General features: G+C 38.5%; 2 protein-coding genes across 5 annotated transcripts; both read right to left on the reverse strand.

The window, feature by feature from the left end:
* Positions 1-487: 487 nt before the first annotated feature.
* LOC114516897 (follistatin-related protein 4-like) lies at positions 488-19,012 on the reverse strand. Of its 4 annotated transcripts, XM_028536507.1 has the most exons (5): positions 18,452-18,980; positions 17,621-17,786; positions 16,846-17,105; positions 16,614-16,749; positions 15,697-16,314 (listed from the first exon to the last, which is right to left on the reverse strand). In XM_028536507.1, the coding sequence occupies exons 1-5, from the start codon at positions 18,489-18,491 to the stop codon at positions 16,311-16,313; spliced, it is 606 nt and encodes a 201-aa protein (XP_028392308.1). In that variant the 5' UTR covers positions 18,492-18,980; the 3' UTR covers positions 15,697-16,310. The 4 variants fall into 4 exon arrangements, with proteins under 4 accessions (XP_028392307.1, XP_028392306.1, XP_028392308.1 ...); XM_028536506.1 differs by lacking the exons at positions 15,697-16,314; positions 16,614-16,749; positions 16,846-17,105; positions 17,621-17,786 and adding exons at positions 488-1,485; positions 1,582-1,842; positions 2,353-2,518 and having other exon boundaries at positions 18,452-19,012; XM_028536505.1 differs by lacking the exons at positions 15,697-16,314; positions 16,614-16,749; positions 16,846-17,105; positions 17,621-17,786; positions 18,452-18,980 and adding exons at positions 488-1,485; positions 1,582-1,842; positions 2,353-2,518; positions 3,316-3,744.
* LOC114516568 (calcium-dependent protein kinase 2-like) lies at positions 3,787-5,361 on the reverse strand. The gene has a single exon (XM_028536095.1). It carries the CDS (start codon positions 5,359-5,361, stop codon positions 3,787-3,789), a length of 1,575 nt encoding a protein of 524 aa, XP_028391896.1.
* Positions 19,013-19,439: the final 427 nt, after the last annotated feature.

A 19,439-nucleotide genomic window follows, 5' to 3' on the forward strand; every position in this document is an offset into this window, starting at 1 on the left:
TTGTAGTGAATAAAATCTTATGAAGTAAACCAAGTTTATTTTATTTTATCTTTATACTAGCTCTATACTTTGGTATATCGAGCACTCTACTCATATATGATTCTAAATACATATTTGATATATATATATATATATATATATATATATATATATATATATATATATATATATATATATATATATATATATATATATATATATATATATTACCATGCGGGATTACATCATCAGGTTGACAACCCTATACTTGCCAACAGCGTGATTAGGTCAATAGAAGCCAATAAAAGTGACGGTTACGTAAAAATAGCCCTGCTGAAGGAACTTAAATCTGGTACGGGTTGATAGAGATTATTTCAGTAAAACCCATTGATATAACCCAGTTCTTTTCGATTTAACATAACTTTTTGTTCTCTCAGAATTCGCGCGATATAGAGCTATAATTACTATTCACTTTAGCTTTGTTGCAAACCTACTGTAGAATTTCACCTGACGTTCTGTTGTTGGAAAATGTGAACAGCCTATAGAGAATCCCAGCAAAGATGATCGTTTTCCTGAATATATGGCATTAAAAAATAACCCCAATTTTTTTTTCGGTTACAGTGTTTGTATTCTAGCTACTATAAACGTTTGTCGAATTTATATTTGACAACTGTATAAAAACATGCAAAAAGACAAAAAAAAACAAACAGCTCGGGCGACCTATATCAGAAGTCCCATTGGTAGTGGTTATGGTGGGCTCCGAAGTAGCGTTGGCGCTGGGACTAGAAACCCAGACTGCCCAATGTCCTCCGTTCACCCCTTTAATCTTCCCATGAATCTTTTGGGTCTCAGCATTAATAATAACCACTGTGTTGTCAGCGTCTACGACGTAAATGATCCATTTATCGTTGATAAACAGGTTGTAAAATCTTCCGAAGAAGGAGTTGACGCCTTCGATATATTTCACAGCGGAGATGTTGCCCGCATTTTTCGCCAAATCCAAGTCAACGACCATCATTTTGTCCGCGTGATCAAGAGAAAAAAATACGTAGTAACTAACTGATGAGTTTCTTTTGGGGTAAAAAACTGGGTTAGAAACTGCACCATGGATTGCAAGTTTCGTGTGACTGGCTTTAAATCCTGTTTTATTCACGGTTGAAATATCTATTCCATTGATGGCATCAGTTATCACAACATATCGACCGTTAGGAGAAACAAGCGGATAGCCGGAAATAAACCATTTTTTTGTGGCGCCACTGAGTGTGTCTAGTGCGAGTGTCGCATTTTCGTTGATTTTACAACGCACGTACACTTGTTTGTTATAAGAGTTATACACAATGCTCTGTCCGTATGTTCCACTGCAGCCATACCTTGAGAAGTTACGAAAGCGTGTGTAGTCTTTCGTTTCCAAGTTCAGTTCATGGATGCCGGAATATTTAAGACTTGTGACGAAGCCCGTCTTTCCTTCGAGCATGTTTTGGTCGGCAAGTATCCTGTCTCTATCATCTAATGAAAGTTTCATAAGATTTAAGGAGGTGTTGTGTAAAAATATAGTGAAACGTAATATTCACATATACACGTAGTATTCAAATATACACTCACCGTTTGGGAGCTGAGCATGCGCAACACGGGTGCTAGTACGATGTTCAGTGTCGATGACGTCAAACCCACCAGAAGAAAGTGATACCCAGACTTCTTTGCGCCACGGCATACACAACATCTCGAATGGTGAAGAATCTGTCTGAATGGTTTTAATCTTCTTGGTATGTTTTGATGTCGATCAAATGCACAGCACGTCCACTTCTATCCGCGACAAAAACTGTCTCATGAACAACGCAAGCCAGAGCAAACGAGCAAATGTCACTATAATGAAAGAGGGCTATTAGTTTACAAACTGTTTTAAACAAAAATCAATGTTTTAATACACATGTTTATGAGATTGTTCGCTACGGATGTAGGGTCATGCTGCCGTGTTACAACGCTAGACATCAATTTGACGTACGAGTGTTTCTGGTTTGCGTGAAAAAAGATATTCTAACTGTCGTTCGTGCCGCCGTAAAATTGAACAGGAAAGACAAATTATCTCAATTTAGTGACTTATCACATTACCACAGAACCGCCTCTGTTGACGTCACGCTGACGTAGATGTAATTAAGATTAGACCTTGTTTACACTATACCGGATTCACATGGTCACAGTGTGAAGTGTAAACAAGGTCTTGGATTGCTTATATCTGCTTTATTCAATTGGACTGCTCAATAACCCCGAATTCCTTGTAATTTTTCAAAGCACATGCGAAGGAGCATCTTTTCACGTTGAAAGCTCATGAGCCAATTTTGGAAACCTTTTCCAGTAAGAACTAGACAAACCAACCTTGAACCGCTTCTCTTGGTACACACGCCTGGCGCTGTTTTGTCTGTTATATTGGCAACAACACTTTTCGCCACCGGATCTATCACGTAAATACCATCAGTCCCCAGAACATAGAACACATTGCCTATGTCCGCTGAAGCAGTAATCGAATGACCGTGTAGAATTCCTGCAGAAAAATTAAATAGAGGATAATACACGGATGCGCGGAAATATGGAATTTATTTCGAGTGTTGAGAATGATATCGAACGAGTGAGCGTATGCCCCAGATCTGTGGATCAAACACGATAATCGCACATGTGTTATTATCATGAGTGGTTGCACATGTGTTATTATCGCTTTTCAAAATGGCGGATTCGTCAATAAAACACTGCCTATTATATAATAAAATTTAATAAACGCACATGTTAGCCTCCTCCACAGGCATCTCTTATGCCTTCATCTGCATTTATATTAGGCATTTATATTTGGCCTGGGGTAGCTGTGTCGGGGAGTGAGAAAAAAAAATTGGCTACGCACATGTGTTATTATCGCTTTTCACAATGGCGTTTCGCTAATAAAAGATCTCGCCTCTTTCGATCCCGCCTGTCCATATAAACGCACAGAAGTTTTCATTAGGAAAGACATTCGTGGCGGGATTTCGCTAGCCGGCTTCCATTTAAATAGCCTCCTATTCATATATTGAGACTTTCTCTCCTTTTTTAATTCTTTACAGAGAACACAAAAAGTTCAAGAAAACTACATAGTATATTTAATAGCTTGAGCTAATTATGTGACGCACATCGAAAGTTAGGAACTGACATTGCGTGTTTTCGAGAGAAATGCCGATTCGACATCGGACTCAACTTCCTTTTGAGTGCTTACTAAACGAAGTTAGTGTTGGGATTGAACATGAAAAAGTTGTATTGCGGTGTTTCTACATTCTTGCGCTACGAAGAAACAACATTGTAGTAACGTTAACTTACCGTAGATAACCAGTATTTGAAGCAGAACACGTGGCGCCATAACACTGAATAATATATTGTATTACAATTAATGCCTATTCAAATCCAACTATCCAGTCCAACAATTTTGATAGCGTGAAATTCTGCGAAAATTCTGCTAGATTATGCAGAAGGCTACGAATTTGGTCGTTTGATCTCAAGTCCTGGTGGTTACCGATGTGATATTCGAAGCTTTTTCGATAATATAAACAAGTAAAATACAATCCAATCGCAGATGTTAATGTTGCTAAGCGTATGAAAAACTAATGATTAAATTGCAACTTTAGTTATTCCTGCTGACTTCCCTTGAACGAACTAAAGCGAGGGCGACTCGATGCTTTGCCGATCGACAATTTTAGATATTTTCAGTCATTCCTTATCCCGGTCTTGATTTGCGTGTTGTAAGCGCCTAAAGCCCATTTCTCATATGTCACGGACGAATGAAGAGCTTTGTTATTTTGAATAAATTTCTTTTTCGTCACCGACACCCCCATTTGGGTTTACATGAATATGCGGAGTGCCGGAGTGCGGAGTGCGGAGTGTTGAAAATGCGGAGTGTTGAAAATGCGGAGTGTTGAAAATGCGGAGTGTTGAAAATGCGGAGTGTTGAAAATGCGGAGTGTTGAAAATGTAATATGCGATTTTCTTCAACAAAGTGTACGCAGATATTGGCTCGTATATCTCATTGATGTCTCGATAAGTGTTTATCAGTAATGGAAACTCCGTGATGACGTTTTCAGCGATGGATTTCAATTCATCCCATGTCATGCATTGATCAAGGGGCAGGAAACGGTCACATATTGCTAAGTCAAGAAAAACGCAAGCATTTGTTCCGTCGTTGCTTGGGACTGAACATATTATTTCGTCAGCCGTTCGCAATGCCGCCGTAGTATTAGGAGCCGATTGAACAATATTTTCTGCTAACATGCCGTCGAAGTTACTCAAAGCAGTTGCCTGACTGACATTTAAATGCACCACATTTAGGCTTTCCTCGGGCTGTTTAACTGACAAGATCGATGACAGTTCCAATGCTTGAGCTCTAAGATTAGGATCAAACTTTACGCATGCGTTATACGCTTCTTCTACTTGCCACCACTCTGATAGAAGAAGGAATTCATAATTTGACCGTTGTTGCGGCACTTTTCTTGCTTCATGCAGGCACTTCAACGAATCCAGACTTTCGTTCAGTCCAGCTTCGGCAAAAACAGGTTGATAAGGATGGTCAACGTCCGGGTTAAGTAAGCAGTACATGACCAAACCAAAAGCCCACATATCTGCTTTCTTCAGATCATCGTGAGTAAGAGCTTTAGTCGGGTGCGAATGAAGCTCGAAGGCCATGTAAACTGGTGTACCACGGTTTAATCGGTTTGTTTGAGACTGTACAAGAGTTTGTGTTTGTAAATTGGTTGCTCTGCTCTCCCCGAAATCCGACAGTTTGCACAGTATGGGATTGCTAGAAAATTTCTCGTTGCGGGCACTTTCTTCGAGCTCACTAGTGTAATGCTGATTCGACACCAAAATATTTTCTGGTTTTAAGTCACGGTGAACGACGCCATTGCTATGAAGGTAACATAACCCATCTGCTATATCTCTAGCGATTTTTGTCTGACATTTTCGAAGCGCGTGAACATCGAGTTGCTCGTCAATGAAATGTAGGAATTCACCAAGCGAGGTGACTTTTTTGTTCACCTCAAAAACAGTAAAATCGAAACAAAGATATTCCAACATGATTGCATAGGGTTCTGTGCAAAAGGCAATAAAAGAGGAAATGTTTTTATGTCCCTTAAGTTTCGAGAGCAGACGTGCTTCTTTCAGAAATAAACGTTTGCTTTCTCTGTTATGCCCGCGCAGTACTTTTACAACTACGTCGTCGTTGTTACTGTTGTATTGGCCACGATACACGCTTCCAAAAGAACCCATTCCAAGTTCTTCTTTGTTTGTAAAGTCGCGCCACGAAAATGAAGGAATATCTATCGCAGCTCTGCATTCCCGCACGGATAGCTTTGGAAAAACAAACTCATTCGTCATTTTGAAAAATGAACTGTGTCCTAAAAGCAGTCAGTATTCTTTGTTGTCCATAGTTGAATGAAGTATGAAGTATTATTAGCTTAATAAGAAAGCGTTCGATTAAATGTTGAAAAACATTACGGCAAACATGAAAAACGCCGGTTTTCAGGTTGCGACAAATTTGATACATCTGTCGGCGTAATATGACATATCGTATGACACCCGAAAGGCTTCCTCATGCGACGATAACTTTGTTTTCGATTTATGTTACGAATATGTGTGTATGCATGTATGGATGTATGTATGTATGTATGTCTTAGAAATATTCGATACATATATGTTTTAAGATAACCCATCGTAGACATACATTGCATACACGTTTATAAACTTCTTTTAAGTTTTTGAATACATTTGTTTAGCAGTCAAAGTCAAAACTAGAAATTGTATTGTCAACACACGCAAATATTGTGAATGATAAGAGAGATTTTAATGAAATAAAGTTATGAAATGTGCATATAGAGCAAATTTTAAGCGAACAGTTGTAGTTCTTTGCCGGCTTCAAGTCCAGTGGTAGTGTTAAGAAAAGGTTTGTTATATTTGATTAGGATTGCTTCGAGAAAGGTGGGAATATGATAAAGCTATATCGTAAAGTAGTGAGAAGCCGTTTCTAGTTTGTTAATTTTTTATTATTATGCAAAGCGGTGCTCGCACGATGAAAAATAAATACACAAAAAATAAGAGCATTCGCTGCGGTTCCATAAGATGAAGTTAGGATTTTAATTTTGTCACTACCGTATTTCTTGTTCCTAAGGTGAAATCTTTATATAATTTTAAAAACAAATACACTCCGCAATTTCAACACTCTGCATTTTCAACACTCCGCATTTTCAACACTCCGCATTTTCAACACTCCGCATTTTCAACACTCTGCATTTTCAACACTCCCGCATTTTCAACACTTCGCATTTTCAACACTCCGCATTCTCAACACTCCGCATTTTCAACACTCCGCATTTTCGACACTTCGCATTTTCAACACTCCGCACTCTGCACTCCACTCCGCATATTCAGGTAAGCCCCCGCAATGACCAATGTGATTGTCACCAGCCATCAACAATACATCGCCCACTGTCGATGACATATAAGTTTATTCTCGATTGTAACTATTAACTTCGACATGCTGTAAGGCATTGTATATTGCATGGCTATTCAATCACTATATATCGTGGAGAAGCAATTATGTAGTATTTCAGTGTATTAATTGTGTGCTTTTGATAGTGCCTAACCGGATGCATGCATGATACTTAGAAATTAATCGCAATATCGGATATCGCAATATTGAATGTATTTTATTTCAACAATATACAACCTGAGCATACCGTAATTACTCGAATAAACGCTTCCCTCGAATAAACGCCGCCCTCGAATTAACGCCGCAGGGAATGGCAAAAATATCATAAACGCCGCCCTAAAATAAACGCCGCAACCTTTTCGTAATTGCGGCGTTTATTCGAAGCATTTATTTATAACCACAGTAAGAAATTCAAGTATCTATCTTTACAAAAAAGACAACATTGAATCTAAACCAGTCGTGGAAATTTATTTTTCTCAGTTTGAATGTTATTCAGTTCAAAGAGGCTATACTTCATAGCTTGCTGCTTAGCTCTCTCTCTCCAAAACTTCTGCGATGCGTAATTCCGTGGTAACAGCCAAGAATCTTGCCGGTACCACTAGATTGTATTGGGTGGTTAAATTGGCGTTTAAATTACACAATAAATGCAGAGTTGTTACGAGTTTGCAATAAACGCCTCCCTTGAATAAACGCCGCCCTCGAAAAAACGCCGCATCTTAATTGCTAAAAATTTAACAAACGCCGCGGCGTTTATTCGAGTAATTACGGTATACGTATATTTTTATTTAGCATTTTCGTGCAGTTGTTTTAACAGCCCATTAGGTTTATTCATTAACACGTCAGGCCGGTCAAATTCCATAAGTTTAACCTGATCCAATACTATCACCCTGTCACACTTCAGTGTCATACTCAGTCGATGTGCAATGATGATAACTGTGCAGTCTTTAAACATTTCGCTGATTATTCGTTGAATTTTTTCCTCCGTGCTTTCATCCACCTTTTCTTTCGCTTCTGAAATATGTTTGCGAGTTGAAAGCGTATTGAAATGTTTGATATTCAAGCCATCAATCATAATCTCGCCCCGGGTCCCTGCAAGGCGCATGAGCGCGGCTATGACAGATGATTTTCCCGCACCAGTCCTTCCAGCTATTCCGACTTTCTCCGACGAGTTTATTTTAAACGAAACGTTCTTCAAGGAGTCTACGCCACCGATGTGACACGAAAGCGAAACGTCCTTAAACACAACTTCGCCCGCGCGTGGCCAATTTTCGGGTGGCGTATCAGGCTCATCCTGCCCGCGCTTAGGCTCGATTCTGGTGTGGGCAAGCACACGTTCCGCTGATGTCATCTGTGAGTTGACGTCACCCGTTACGAGAAATTCTTGAATAGCACGGTGATGTCGTTACAGTTTCTGGGTTCATGGTTTCGTTGGAACTTTTTTACATAAAGATCGAACGTGCAAGGGAAGCAATTGTCGTTTATGACACTGCTTTAACAGCTGCTGAATGTATGTCTGATTCTGTTGCGGACCAACGGAAGGGCCGAGGGGAGCATTTATGGAATTACAACTTGGTCATGCGCACAGGGTACATGCTAATAACAACACCGGCGAAGAAAGGAGTCGGGAAAGGGATTTGGCAAGAAAGTATTACGAAACCGGTGAAAACATGAATTTTCATTCCTCATCGTTGTGTAAGAAGTTAAGTCTTGCTTGCTGGCTATTGGAAAAAAATGAGTTTATAGAAGCCATTGGGTTGCTTTATCCGTTGCTGGAAATCCATGATAAGTTAGCGAATGTTCCTGTAGTTTTAGGATTTTCTTCAAGATTCTTTTATGGTCCAGCGATAAAAGGCTATATCGAGGAACATGGCGAATGCATGACAACATTTGCAAGTTTGATGTGCAGCGTGGCTGTGTTTGTTTATGCTGAGTTAGGATTGACAAGTGACGCGATTACGACTTGTGAGAAACTATCAACTCAACGCGATCTGAATGGTATTTTAGGAGTCCAACCCTCAGTAAATTCCTATCTTCTTGCTGCCTGTCATCGGAAATTGTCGTTTCTCATAGATGATGGAAAACTAGAGGATCGTGACTTTCTGCTGTTGCCAATGAATCTAGCCAAGCTTGATTTTGAAGCGGGACATTACGAAGGTGCTCTAAAATACTGTTCTGATACCTTGAAGTCAGTTGAATCCCCCGTTAGCGAATTGGAATCGACCGAGAAGAATGCCTTAAAACTGGATTGCATGCATATTGTTGGAAATACATTAATTCAAACAGGCAATCACGCCAAATGTGCTTCGTATTTTGTCTTATTCTTGGAGATACTTCACGAACAAAAACAAATTTTAGATTTAGAATTTGAGAAACAATGTGCTGTACTTGAAGAATGTTCATTTGCAGACCGCTCTTACGTTATGCGTTCGTTAGGAAATTTGTGTGCGAGACGTGGACGCTACGATTGCGCGATTAAATGTTACGAGAAATGCTTGGAGAACGACGAAAGCCTGGAATCTCAGCAGGACTTGGTCGGAACTTTAGCAGAACTTTATCAAACAAAAGCTCTGCTGGCCAAGGAGGACCAACCTGTGTACACACATTGGATGAAATTGGCTTCTGATCTGTATGCGAGATGTTTTGAAAAGATAGCAAAACCTGTTCCATTTGTTCAGTCATCTTATGGCTTGTTTCTCTGCAAGGGCGATCGCCACAGCGAAGCCATTGAATACTTACTGAATGTTATCGAAACTCCCGAGGATACATCAATATCATTTAACGAGGAAGACAAGCCGTTATTAGATGCACATCTTGCTCGTGAAATCGAAGCTCGTAGCTCGATCAGTTTGCCATTAAAAGTATTCGCTTACTATCAATTATGTATGGCGTACGTGGTAACAAACCAGATGGAGAAGGCACAGGAATCTGCTCTCGAACTGGAGAACTATGTTTCTCGCTTACAATCGTCTTCAGAGTATTCTCTTATTCTTTCTATCGTGGGGTATGCGTACAAACTGGTTGGAAACCAAGAAAAGGCTGTTAATGTGTTGGTTTCTGCCTTGGAGAAAATGCCGAGTCATCCACCGTTAACTGAGGCACTTGAATACTTTTTTCTGGACCTTGATTAAAATCCAAGAAATCTCAAACGAATCGGTTGTGGTGGAAATTTTTGGAGTTTATATTATTGAAATGCCATAATTATTATCGGACATTCGCCGGCCAAAAGTAATTGAATGAAAAGGAATCAAAATTTGAGGTGCATTAAACGAATACATACAATACAATACCTAATTTCAACAAAGTTGACAACAATATTGTTTTCGACTAATAATAAACCTCACAACAAACTTGTCCAATCACGAACTTGTTTCATCCCGCATGACAATGCACGGTAGCTTATATATTTCAGGGATACCAAGTCTCGGACAGCTCGTATCACGGGTGTTTTACCCGGGGCATGGTATTTACTTGACTCGTACCCTGACTGTCATCTAATTTTGCTGGCAAAAATTTGCAAGTCAACAGGAAGAAATGGAGTCGAACAAGAAGAAATAAAAAGATTAATATGAGAGTCGCTAAAATGTACCAGTTATAGACCTTTGAAGTCAGGGTATTTGCCCCAAACTTAAGATTTCCCAATTTTTATTTGAATAATAATTATACCTCACCGGCACAAAGCTGAGTCTATAAAGAAAAGACATAGTTTGTCAGTCAAAGACGTAAATTGTATAATCAATCAATGCAGCCTGATGCATTGGACAGATAGATGCAGATCCTTAACAGGGATCTGGCACTCATTGGCGAAACAAGTACGATCGTACTATAAGGACCAGGAACTGCGTAACCGAGTTTAATTTCTGAACTGCATTGTATTTATAACAATGGAGAGGACAATGTATTTCCAATCGTTTCCGTTTACTTATATATAGGCTGAATATTAATGATATGTATATATTATTTGCTGCAAATATATCAAGAATTGCTTGTAACTTGCTTCAAAGGTCAAAAGTAAAAATTCGAACTCCGTCAATTGATGCGGAATATTGCTTAGAATAATTGTGCCAAGTTTCATTTCGATCAAACAAGTAATGATAGAGCCTTAGGGTTTTTTTAAAGAGCGTCGCCCCCTAACAAGAAGAAGAAGAAGAAGAAGATTAGCAGCGGTTAGGGACCAGTTCCTGGTCCAAAAAGTCATGTGAGTCAAGGATGAATGCGAAGTTGAAAGTTGTATGAGATCTGTTTTGAAAGTTGTAAGGTCTTGGATTTGGATTGGTTGAGAAGGCGTGATAGGATTGATGTTCGTTCAGAAATTTGGTAAATTTGACATCCCTTTTTCTCAAATCAGCTATGTAACGATTGGGCACTCAAAACAGAAACGGTTTAGGCGGGAAGCTGTATTCTCATTTATGTAGAGCCACACGTTCGTTGCGTCTATAAATATTTCAATAATTAACCATAATGATATCTTTTAATTGAACTTGATGAGACTGTAACATACGGGCTACTTCGTCGATTTTAACTTCCACTGCCACCATGCTATGTTACTAATTTGTCTCTGTTGATATATATGATAGCTGTCTGATATGTCTATCGCAATACTTTGTACAACATAACATACATATAGCACATAATGAAAAGTAAACTTCCAAGACAAGTTTTCGCAACGTTACTAATGTTATGATGAACAAAATATATATTGATATATTTAGGATTTTAATATATCTTTGTGGCGTGATATTTAACTCAGGTATATTGCAAAGCATCGTTATTTATCTAATGGTTGAACCGAAATCCATTTTTTGCCTTTGCCTTCGGAATAGCAGTATTTGTTCAACATCGTCCAGTACTTCTATTTATTCACTATTCTATTTTTTCTCCTTGGTCACACCTGCCTTTGTATGCCCCTGCTACACTTTCGTTTAAGTATGAAGTATACGTAAACGTACGTTTTAAGCACTGCAAATTTTGGATTGTTTGTCCACTGAAACTAAATCTGGTTTTCGTGCTTTCCACATATGTCAGACTGCCAGCATATGGATTTAGTTGCTCGTGATTTAGCTGGAGTGATAATTTAAGATCTACGAAAAGCTTTTGATCTGGTGGATCATCAGCTATTATTAATTCAAAGATTGGAAATTTATGTGCAAGAGTCAATTTTAATGATAATAATAATATTAATATTACATAGCTACGGTGTCACCATGACGTCGCATGTGCATGTTGACTGCATATGCATATATCAATTGCGAATTGGCCCACAGACATTGGAAAAGAGTATTTCACTGTCTGTAACAGTCCTCATTTCCCCGTATAAAGTTTAACGAATATTTATCTGCACATTTTTTTCGGAACAGCCCCTTTCACAACTTGGAATTCAACAATGGTAAGTACTTAGTCTTTATCTAAGAACAACTATATTCTGAGGCGCCAAATCCTAATACTCGAGTAAACGGTTTGGGATTCATGAAGAGTTATTCCCTGTATTCAAACAGCTCGCTCATTCTTAATGAGTGGAAACTTTACGCATAACAAAATTGTTTTTTAGTCATTTTGTCTACGTTATTAGAGACTTGAACACAATACAATTAGTCGTAATTCCGACACTGCGGAAATTGGTAGGACTTAACCGAGGCTTCAAACTTGATGAGAAAAAAGATTTCATATAAATACTAAACAAAATATGTCACGCACAAAAGATTTGAAGCTTGCACACGGCAAAAACGAATCGTCTGAATTAATAATCTTGTTTATCAGTTAGACCTCAAAATGGCAAGCCACAATAAGCAAGACACAGTTAAGCAGCTGACATTGAAGGACATTTTGATAGCCACAATTTACAGGCAGTTAAAACGCCTCCTGCGAAAGTTTTAATGGATCGGGTTTCCCGGGAAACATTCGATTGTGCGCGGATATGCGGGTAGCAAATACAGCTATTAAGAGAACTATATATAGCCAGCCCATACCAACTCTAGAAGCTGTGTCTATCGCGCTCACCGAAGCTCTCGGGGGATAACAACTTTCTTCACTCATCTTGGCTTATACCACTATAAACGATTAAACTACGGCACAACTTTAGCATGATTCAAAGAGCCAAAAACATCGCGGATAAATTCATCGTGTTTGGAAATGCTCGAAAGGATGAATTCGTTGTGCAAAGTTGAAGCCGTGTAACAGGGTCTTAAGCCTTAAGTCAGAAGTGATTTGCCTCAGACGACTCCTGAATATCCGTGACAGCGTTCTGGATGGTTACTTGGGGCGATTTTCGGCAGAGATTCTGATATTGTAACATAACATCGTCTACAAATTTAAATGATCGTCAACACTGCATGGTTGTATTTAGATCGAAAAAAAAGCCAAGGACAAAGACCTGTGGAACACCAACAGGAACATTTTTCCCCATTCTGAAAAGCAGTCTTCTCTAAATTTAACTCAGGAAATCTGTTATCCAATTAATTGTAGTGTTCAAGATGTCTAGGCGCGACTCTCCCCGAGGCTCCCGATCCATTTATCGCTACTTATGAGAAGATCGGCGTAAGGGAGATGGGAAGGAATGTTGGTTTTATTTCAAGATTTCATTCAAAAATCTTTAATTATTCAAATGTGTATAGGTTTCATGGAGACGACTAAAATGTGGGATTAACTTTAGTTTGGGAGTGAAACTAATTCCAAATTTTATACATTCATAATGATATTTCACTATGATAGTATTTCCATTACTCTACGGCTGATATAAGTGTCTTCTTATATTGTACCTGTAATTTCACCGCCCTTTGTACAGTAGACTCGAGTCAACAGTTAATATTCGCGATGTTTTCCTCACGTCCACCTTCGCTTAAAGCTTATACAACCTGGATGTTTGGCAGTACATTCAGTTTATTTATTTCGAAAGAGGCCGTTCCTTTTCAGCTGAATGGACTGTTGCTGTGCAAAGACACAAATTCTCCCAATCAGCGTGAAGCAATTTTTCATTGTAATTTTCCCTGAATTATAGCAAGATTTCCTCTCGATTGCAAATTACATGTAGTACGTGTTTTCCCGTACATATTTTTGGATAACATTTTAATGTAATACTGAGAACTCGAACTTTGTATTATTTAAAGGAAAATATATAATCCAAGCTATTTCCCTATCCACTGAAACTAACAAATCCAATCTCTTTTTCAGACTTCTAGCACGAAGCGTCCCAATCAGCATGTACCTTTTCAAATACCAATAGACGATTCGACCCCTCGAAAAAGGCAAAAAGGAAAAAAGGTAAAAATAACTTTTGCGCAGGAACACCAGGAAATTGCACACACGGCAGATAAAGCTGAACAAGAGAAGCCAGAAAATAAAGAAAAAACATTTTCTGCTTTTGCTCAGGCTGCAGAAAGTATAAATGGAAAAGCAGATTTACTGCAGCCTGATAACCTTGAAAAGAAGGTCGAAGAAATAGCCGCGGATATAAATAAATTGGGCAACGAGATCGAGTATCTTCGGGAAGAAATAGCAAAGATAGAGAAAGAAACTTGCCCGAATGCGATTCGAAATAAACTAAATGAACATCTAAAAATAGTAATAGCAGAGAATGATAAGCTACGACAAGATATCACCATATTGTTAGAAAGGATGGAAATAGTGAAGAACGATAATAAAGAATTAAAGGAGATGGTTGAGTCAGTCAATAAAAAAAATCAAGATCTGGATGATGAGATGAAAAGTATTCGTGAATTGTTGGAGGCCAAGAAGAGGCTACAACTTGGGCAGATCGCATGGGAACTCGAGAAGAAGATTTGGGATTACGTCTTGCCAAATCAAAAAAAGGGAAGCGCTGCTTATCTGAAATCAATGAAACATCTTCTAGAAAGTGAAGATCTAAGCCTCGAGGAGAAAGAAGAAGGGAAAAGAAAGTGGGAAGAATTGAAACGAAAACTAAAGTGGAATGAAAAAAGGCATAAACATGCCTTGTGGTTGCTCAAACAAATCAGATTCGATGATGCACATCCGGTAGTTACTATTGAGATGGCAAGGAAACTGATAAAAGAGGGTAGTTACGTTGCTGAAATAGAGAAAAAGTCGTGTGAAGAAATCATCGACATGATCCTTACTTTGGAAAACACTGAATAACTTTCAAAACGTTTTTAAGGATGGACCTTAAACTCAAAGAAAGGATGAATTTTAAATTTTCAAATAATATTATTACGTAATTGATAGTCTTAGAACAGTGCTTTTAATGGTAGTTTACAATGTTTATGTACAATTTAACGGGGTCTTCTCTAACATTCTAACAACGTTCATTAATAAGCTAATATAGTTCGACGTATGTAAAAGTATTTAAATTTTGTCCCTTAGTTCATAATTTGCTCGACCAAGTCGATAAGGAATAACATATAAATTATATATATATACTCTTAATCAGTGCAGTAGTATTTAGAGTTAGTCAAAATTGTTACAACTCGTATTTGATATATATTAACATTTAAAAACAGTAGATTAGAGTCACAAGAAGAAGTTGCCGGTCAACTGCAGATATTCGCAGTATATCAAATACGGATGAAAGCATCTGTATACACATGTTTTTGATAAATTTTGCATAATTAAAATAATTTATTCCCAGAGCGGGTATACTTTATAACCTTCACAGTATGTCTAGTGTATCGTCAGTGACAATGTGCTACATTTTTTTCAGCCCATGGAAACTGATACTTTTCGCAAGATATTCAGTTTTCGGATGTGAAGGAAAAATATTAGATTCTGCCCCACGTATATTTAAATAATTTGTCTATTCGAAGTGCACTCCAAGTATTTTTGCAACTTGAGGTCAAGATTCAAGGTCAGCTTTGCTTCCTCAACAGATTTACTGCAAGCCGTTATAGGAATTAATTCAAAAACTTAACGTGTCATTGGAGTTGTCGCTCCAGTTGTATTAGAGTTCTTTGCTTTATTCCAAGCATAAAAAGTAGATTACAGCATCAAGTTATTCATTGCAGACTTCTGCAAATAAACTGGAGGGACTGTCTGATTGCCAAGTCCTGACGCAACTTTTTGTGCCTTCAGAACTCGTGCGAAACAAAGATAAAATTAATTTAGCTTTGCTGCAAACCTGCTTGTAGAATTCAACCGAGCATTCTGTTGTTGGCAAATGTGAACAGCCCCATCAACAGGAGTTAAACATGCCAAAGGCTTAGAGCGAAATAGCGCGAACTGAACTAAGGTTTTTATAACCAGCAACATAAATTTATTCAATTTTTGAACCCCCCGGTATCTTTTACCGCTTTAGAACTAATGGTATTAAGCTGGCTGTAATGCGTCTCAAATGTTATTAGTCCGTTTCTCTCAGTCTGTATAATTATATTGCTTTGAAATACATGTTTTATTAAGTAAAGTACCCAAAGATGTCTTTTATTAGTGATATTGTGTATATTTTAAATTCTATAAACGTTTGTCGAAGTTATTTCACAACTGTATAAAAACATGCAAAAAGACAAGAAAAGTGAAACAGCTCGGGCGACCTACACCAGAATTTCCATTAGTAGTGGTCATGGTGGGCTCCGAAGTCGCGCTGGCGCTGGGCCTAGAAACCCAGACTGCCCAATGTCCTCCGTTTACCCCTTTAATCTTCCCATGAATCTTTTGGGTCTCAGCATTAATAATAACCACTGTGTTGTCAGCGTCTACGACGTAAATGATCCATTTATCGTTGATAAACAGGTTGTAAAATCTTCCGAAGAAGGAGTTGACGCCTTCGATATATTTCACAGCGGAGATGTTGCCCGCATTTTTCGCCAAGTCCAAGTCAACGACCATCATTTTGTCCGCGTGATCAAGAGAAAAAAATACGTAGTAACTAACCGAGGAGTTACCTTTGCGGTAAAAAACTGGGTTAGAAACTGCACCGGGGATTGCAAGTTTCGTGTGACTGGCTTTAAATCCTGTTTTATTCACGGTTAAAATATCTATTCGATTGATGGCATCAGTTATCATAACATATCGACCGTTAGGAGAAACAAACGGATAGCCGGAAATAAACCATTTTTTTGTGGCGCCACTGAGTGTGTCTAGTGCGAGTGTCGCATTTTCGTTGATTTTACAACGCACGTACACTTGTTTGTTATAAGAGTTATACACAATGCTCTGTCCGTATGTTCCACTGCAGCCATACCTTGAGAAGTTACGAAAGCGTGTGTAGTCCTTCGTTTCCAAGTTCAGTTCATGGATGCCGGAATCTTTAAGAGTTGTGACGAAGCCCGTCTTTCCTTTGAGCATGTTTTGGTCGGCAAGTATCCTGTCTCTATCATCTAATGAAAGTTTCATAAGATTTAAGGAGGTGTTGTGTAAAAATATTGTTAAACGTAATATTCGCATACACACGTAGTATTCAAATATAGACTCACCGTTTGGGAGCTGAGCATGCGCAACACGGGTGCTAGTACGATGTTCAGTGTCGATGACGTCAAACCCACCAGAAGAAAGTGATACCCAGACTTCTTTGCGCCACGGCATACACAACATCTCGAATGGTGAAGAATCTGTCTGAATGGTTTTAATCTTCTTGTATGTTTTGATGTCGATCAAATGCACAGCACGTCCACTTCTATCCGCGACAAAAACTGTCTCATGAACAGCGCAAGCCAGACCAAACGAGCAAATGTCACTATAATGAAAGAGGGCTATTAGTTTACAAACTGTTTTAAACAAAAATCAATGTTTTAATACACATGTTTATGAGTTTGTTCGCTACGGATATAGGGTCATGCTGCCGTGTTACAACGCTAGACATCAATTTGACGTACGAGTGTTTCTAGTTTGCGTGAAAAAAAGATATTCTATATAACTGTCGTTCGTGCCGCCGTAAAATTGAACAGGAAAGACAAAATATCCCAATTCAGTGACTTATCATATTACCATAGAACCGCCTCTGTTGACGTCACGCTGACGTAGATGTAATTAAGATTAGACCTCGTTTAAACCATACCGGATTCACATGGTCACAGTGTGAAGTGTAAACAAGGTCTTGGATTGCTCATATCTGCTTTATTCATTTGGACTGCTCAATAACCCCGAATTCCCTGTAATTTTTCAAAGCACATGCGAACGAGCATCTTTTCGCGTTGAAAGCTCATGAGCCAATTTTGGAAACCTTTTCTAGTAAGAACTGGACAAACCAACCTTGAACCGCTTCTCTTGGTACACAAGCCCGGTGCTGTTTTGTCTGTTATATTGGCAACAACACTTTTCGCCACTGGATCTATCACGTAAATACCATCAGTCCCCAGAACATAGAACACATTGCCTATGTCCGCTGAAGTAGTAATCGAATGACCGTGTAGAATTCCTGCAGAAAAATTAAATAGAGAATAATACTTGGTGCGCGGAAATATGGAATTTATTTCAAGTGTTGAGAATAATGTCGAACGAGCGAGTGTATCCCCCAGATCGGTGAATCAAACACGATAATCGCATGCACATGTGTTATTATCGCTTTTCAAAATGGCGGATTCGTCAATAAAACACTGCATATTATACAATAAAATTTAATAAACGCACATGCGTTAAATCAATCGCTTTTTACAATGGCGTTTCGCTAATAAAAGATCTCGCCTCTTTCGATCCCACCTGTCCATATCAACGCGCAGAAGTTTTCATTAGGAAAGGCATTCGTGGCGGGATTTCGCTAGCCGGCTTCCATTTAAACAGCCCCCTATTCATATATTGAAACTTTCTCTCCTTTTTTAATTCTTTACAGAGAAGACAAAAAGTTCAAGAAAACTACATAGTATATTTAATAACTTGAGCTAATTATGTGACGCACATCGAAAGTTAGGAACTGCCATTGCGTGTTTCAGTTCGAGAGAAATGCCGATTCGACCTCGGACTCAACTTCCTTTTGAGTGTTTACTAAACGAAGTTAGTGTTGGGATTGAACATGAAAAAATTGTATTGCGGTGTTTCTACATTCTTGCGCTACGAAGAAACAACATTATAGTAAAGTTAACTTACCGTAGATAACCAGTATTTGGAGCAGAACACGTGGCGTCATAACAATAATATATTGTATTACAGTTAATGCCTATTCAAACCCAACTATCCAGTCCAACAATTTTGATAGCGTGAAATTCTGCCAAATTCTGCTAGATTATGCAAAAGGCTACGAATTTGGTCGTTTGATCTCAAGTCCTGGTGGTTACCGATGTGATATTCGAAGCTTTTTCGATAATATAAACAAATAAAATACAATCCAATCGCAGATGTTAATGTTGCTAAGCGTATGAAAAACTAATGATTAAATTGCAACTTTAGTTATTCCTGCTGACTTCCCTTGAGCGAACTTAAGCGAGGGCGACTCGATGCTTTGCCGATCGACAATTTTAGATATTTTCAGTCATTCCTTGTCCCGGTCTTGATTTGCGTGTTGTAAGCGCCTAAAGCCCACTTCTCATATGTCACAGACGAATGAAGAGCTTTGTTATTTTGAATAAATTTCTCTTTCGTCACCGACACCCGCAATGACCAATGTGATTGTCACCAGCCATCAACAATACATCGCCCACTGTCGATGACATATGAGTTTATTCTCGATTGTAACTATTAACTTCGACATGCTGTAAGGCATTGTATATTGCATGGCTATTCAATCACTATATATCGTGGAGAAAGCAAATATGTAGTATTTCAGTGTATTAATTGTGTGCTTTTGATAGTGCCTAACCGGATGCATGCATGATACTTAGAAATTAATCGCAATATCGGATATCGCAATATTGAATGTATTTTATTTCAACAATATACAACCTGGGCATATACGTATATTTTTATTTAGCATTTTCGTGCCGTTGTTTTAACAGCCCATTAGGTTTGTTCATTAACACGTCAGGCCGGTCAAATTCCACAAGTTTACCCTGATCCAATACTATCACCCTGTCACATTTCAGTATCGTACTCAGTCGGTGTGCAACGATGATAACTATGCAGTCTTTAAACATTTCGC

The sequence above is a fragment of the Dendronephthya gigantea genome, unplaced genomic scaffold, assembly GCF_004324835.1.
Source record: "Dendronephthya gigantea isolate DGI-Jeju-01 unplaced genomic scaffold, DenGig_1.0 000006F, whole genome shotgun sequence".
Lineage (NCBI taxonomy): Eukaryota > Metazoa > Cnidaria > Anthozoa > Malacalcyonacea > Nephtheidae > Dendronephthya > Dendronephthya gigantea.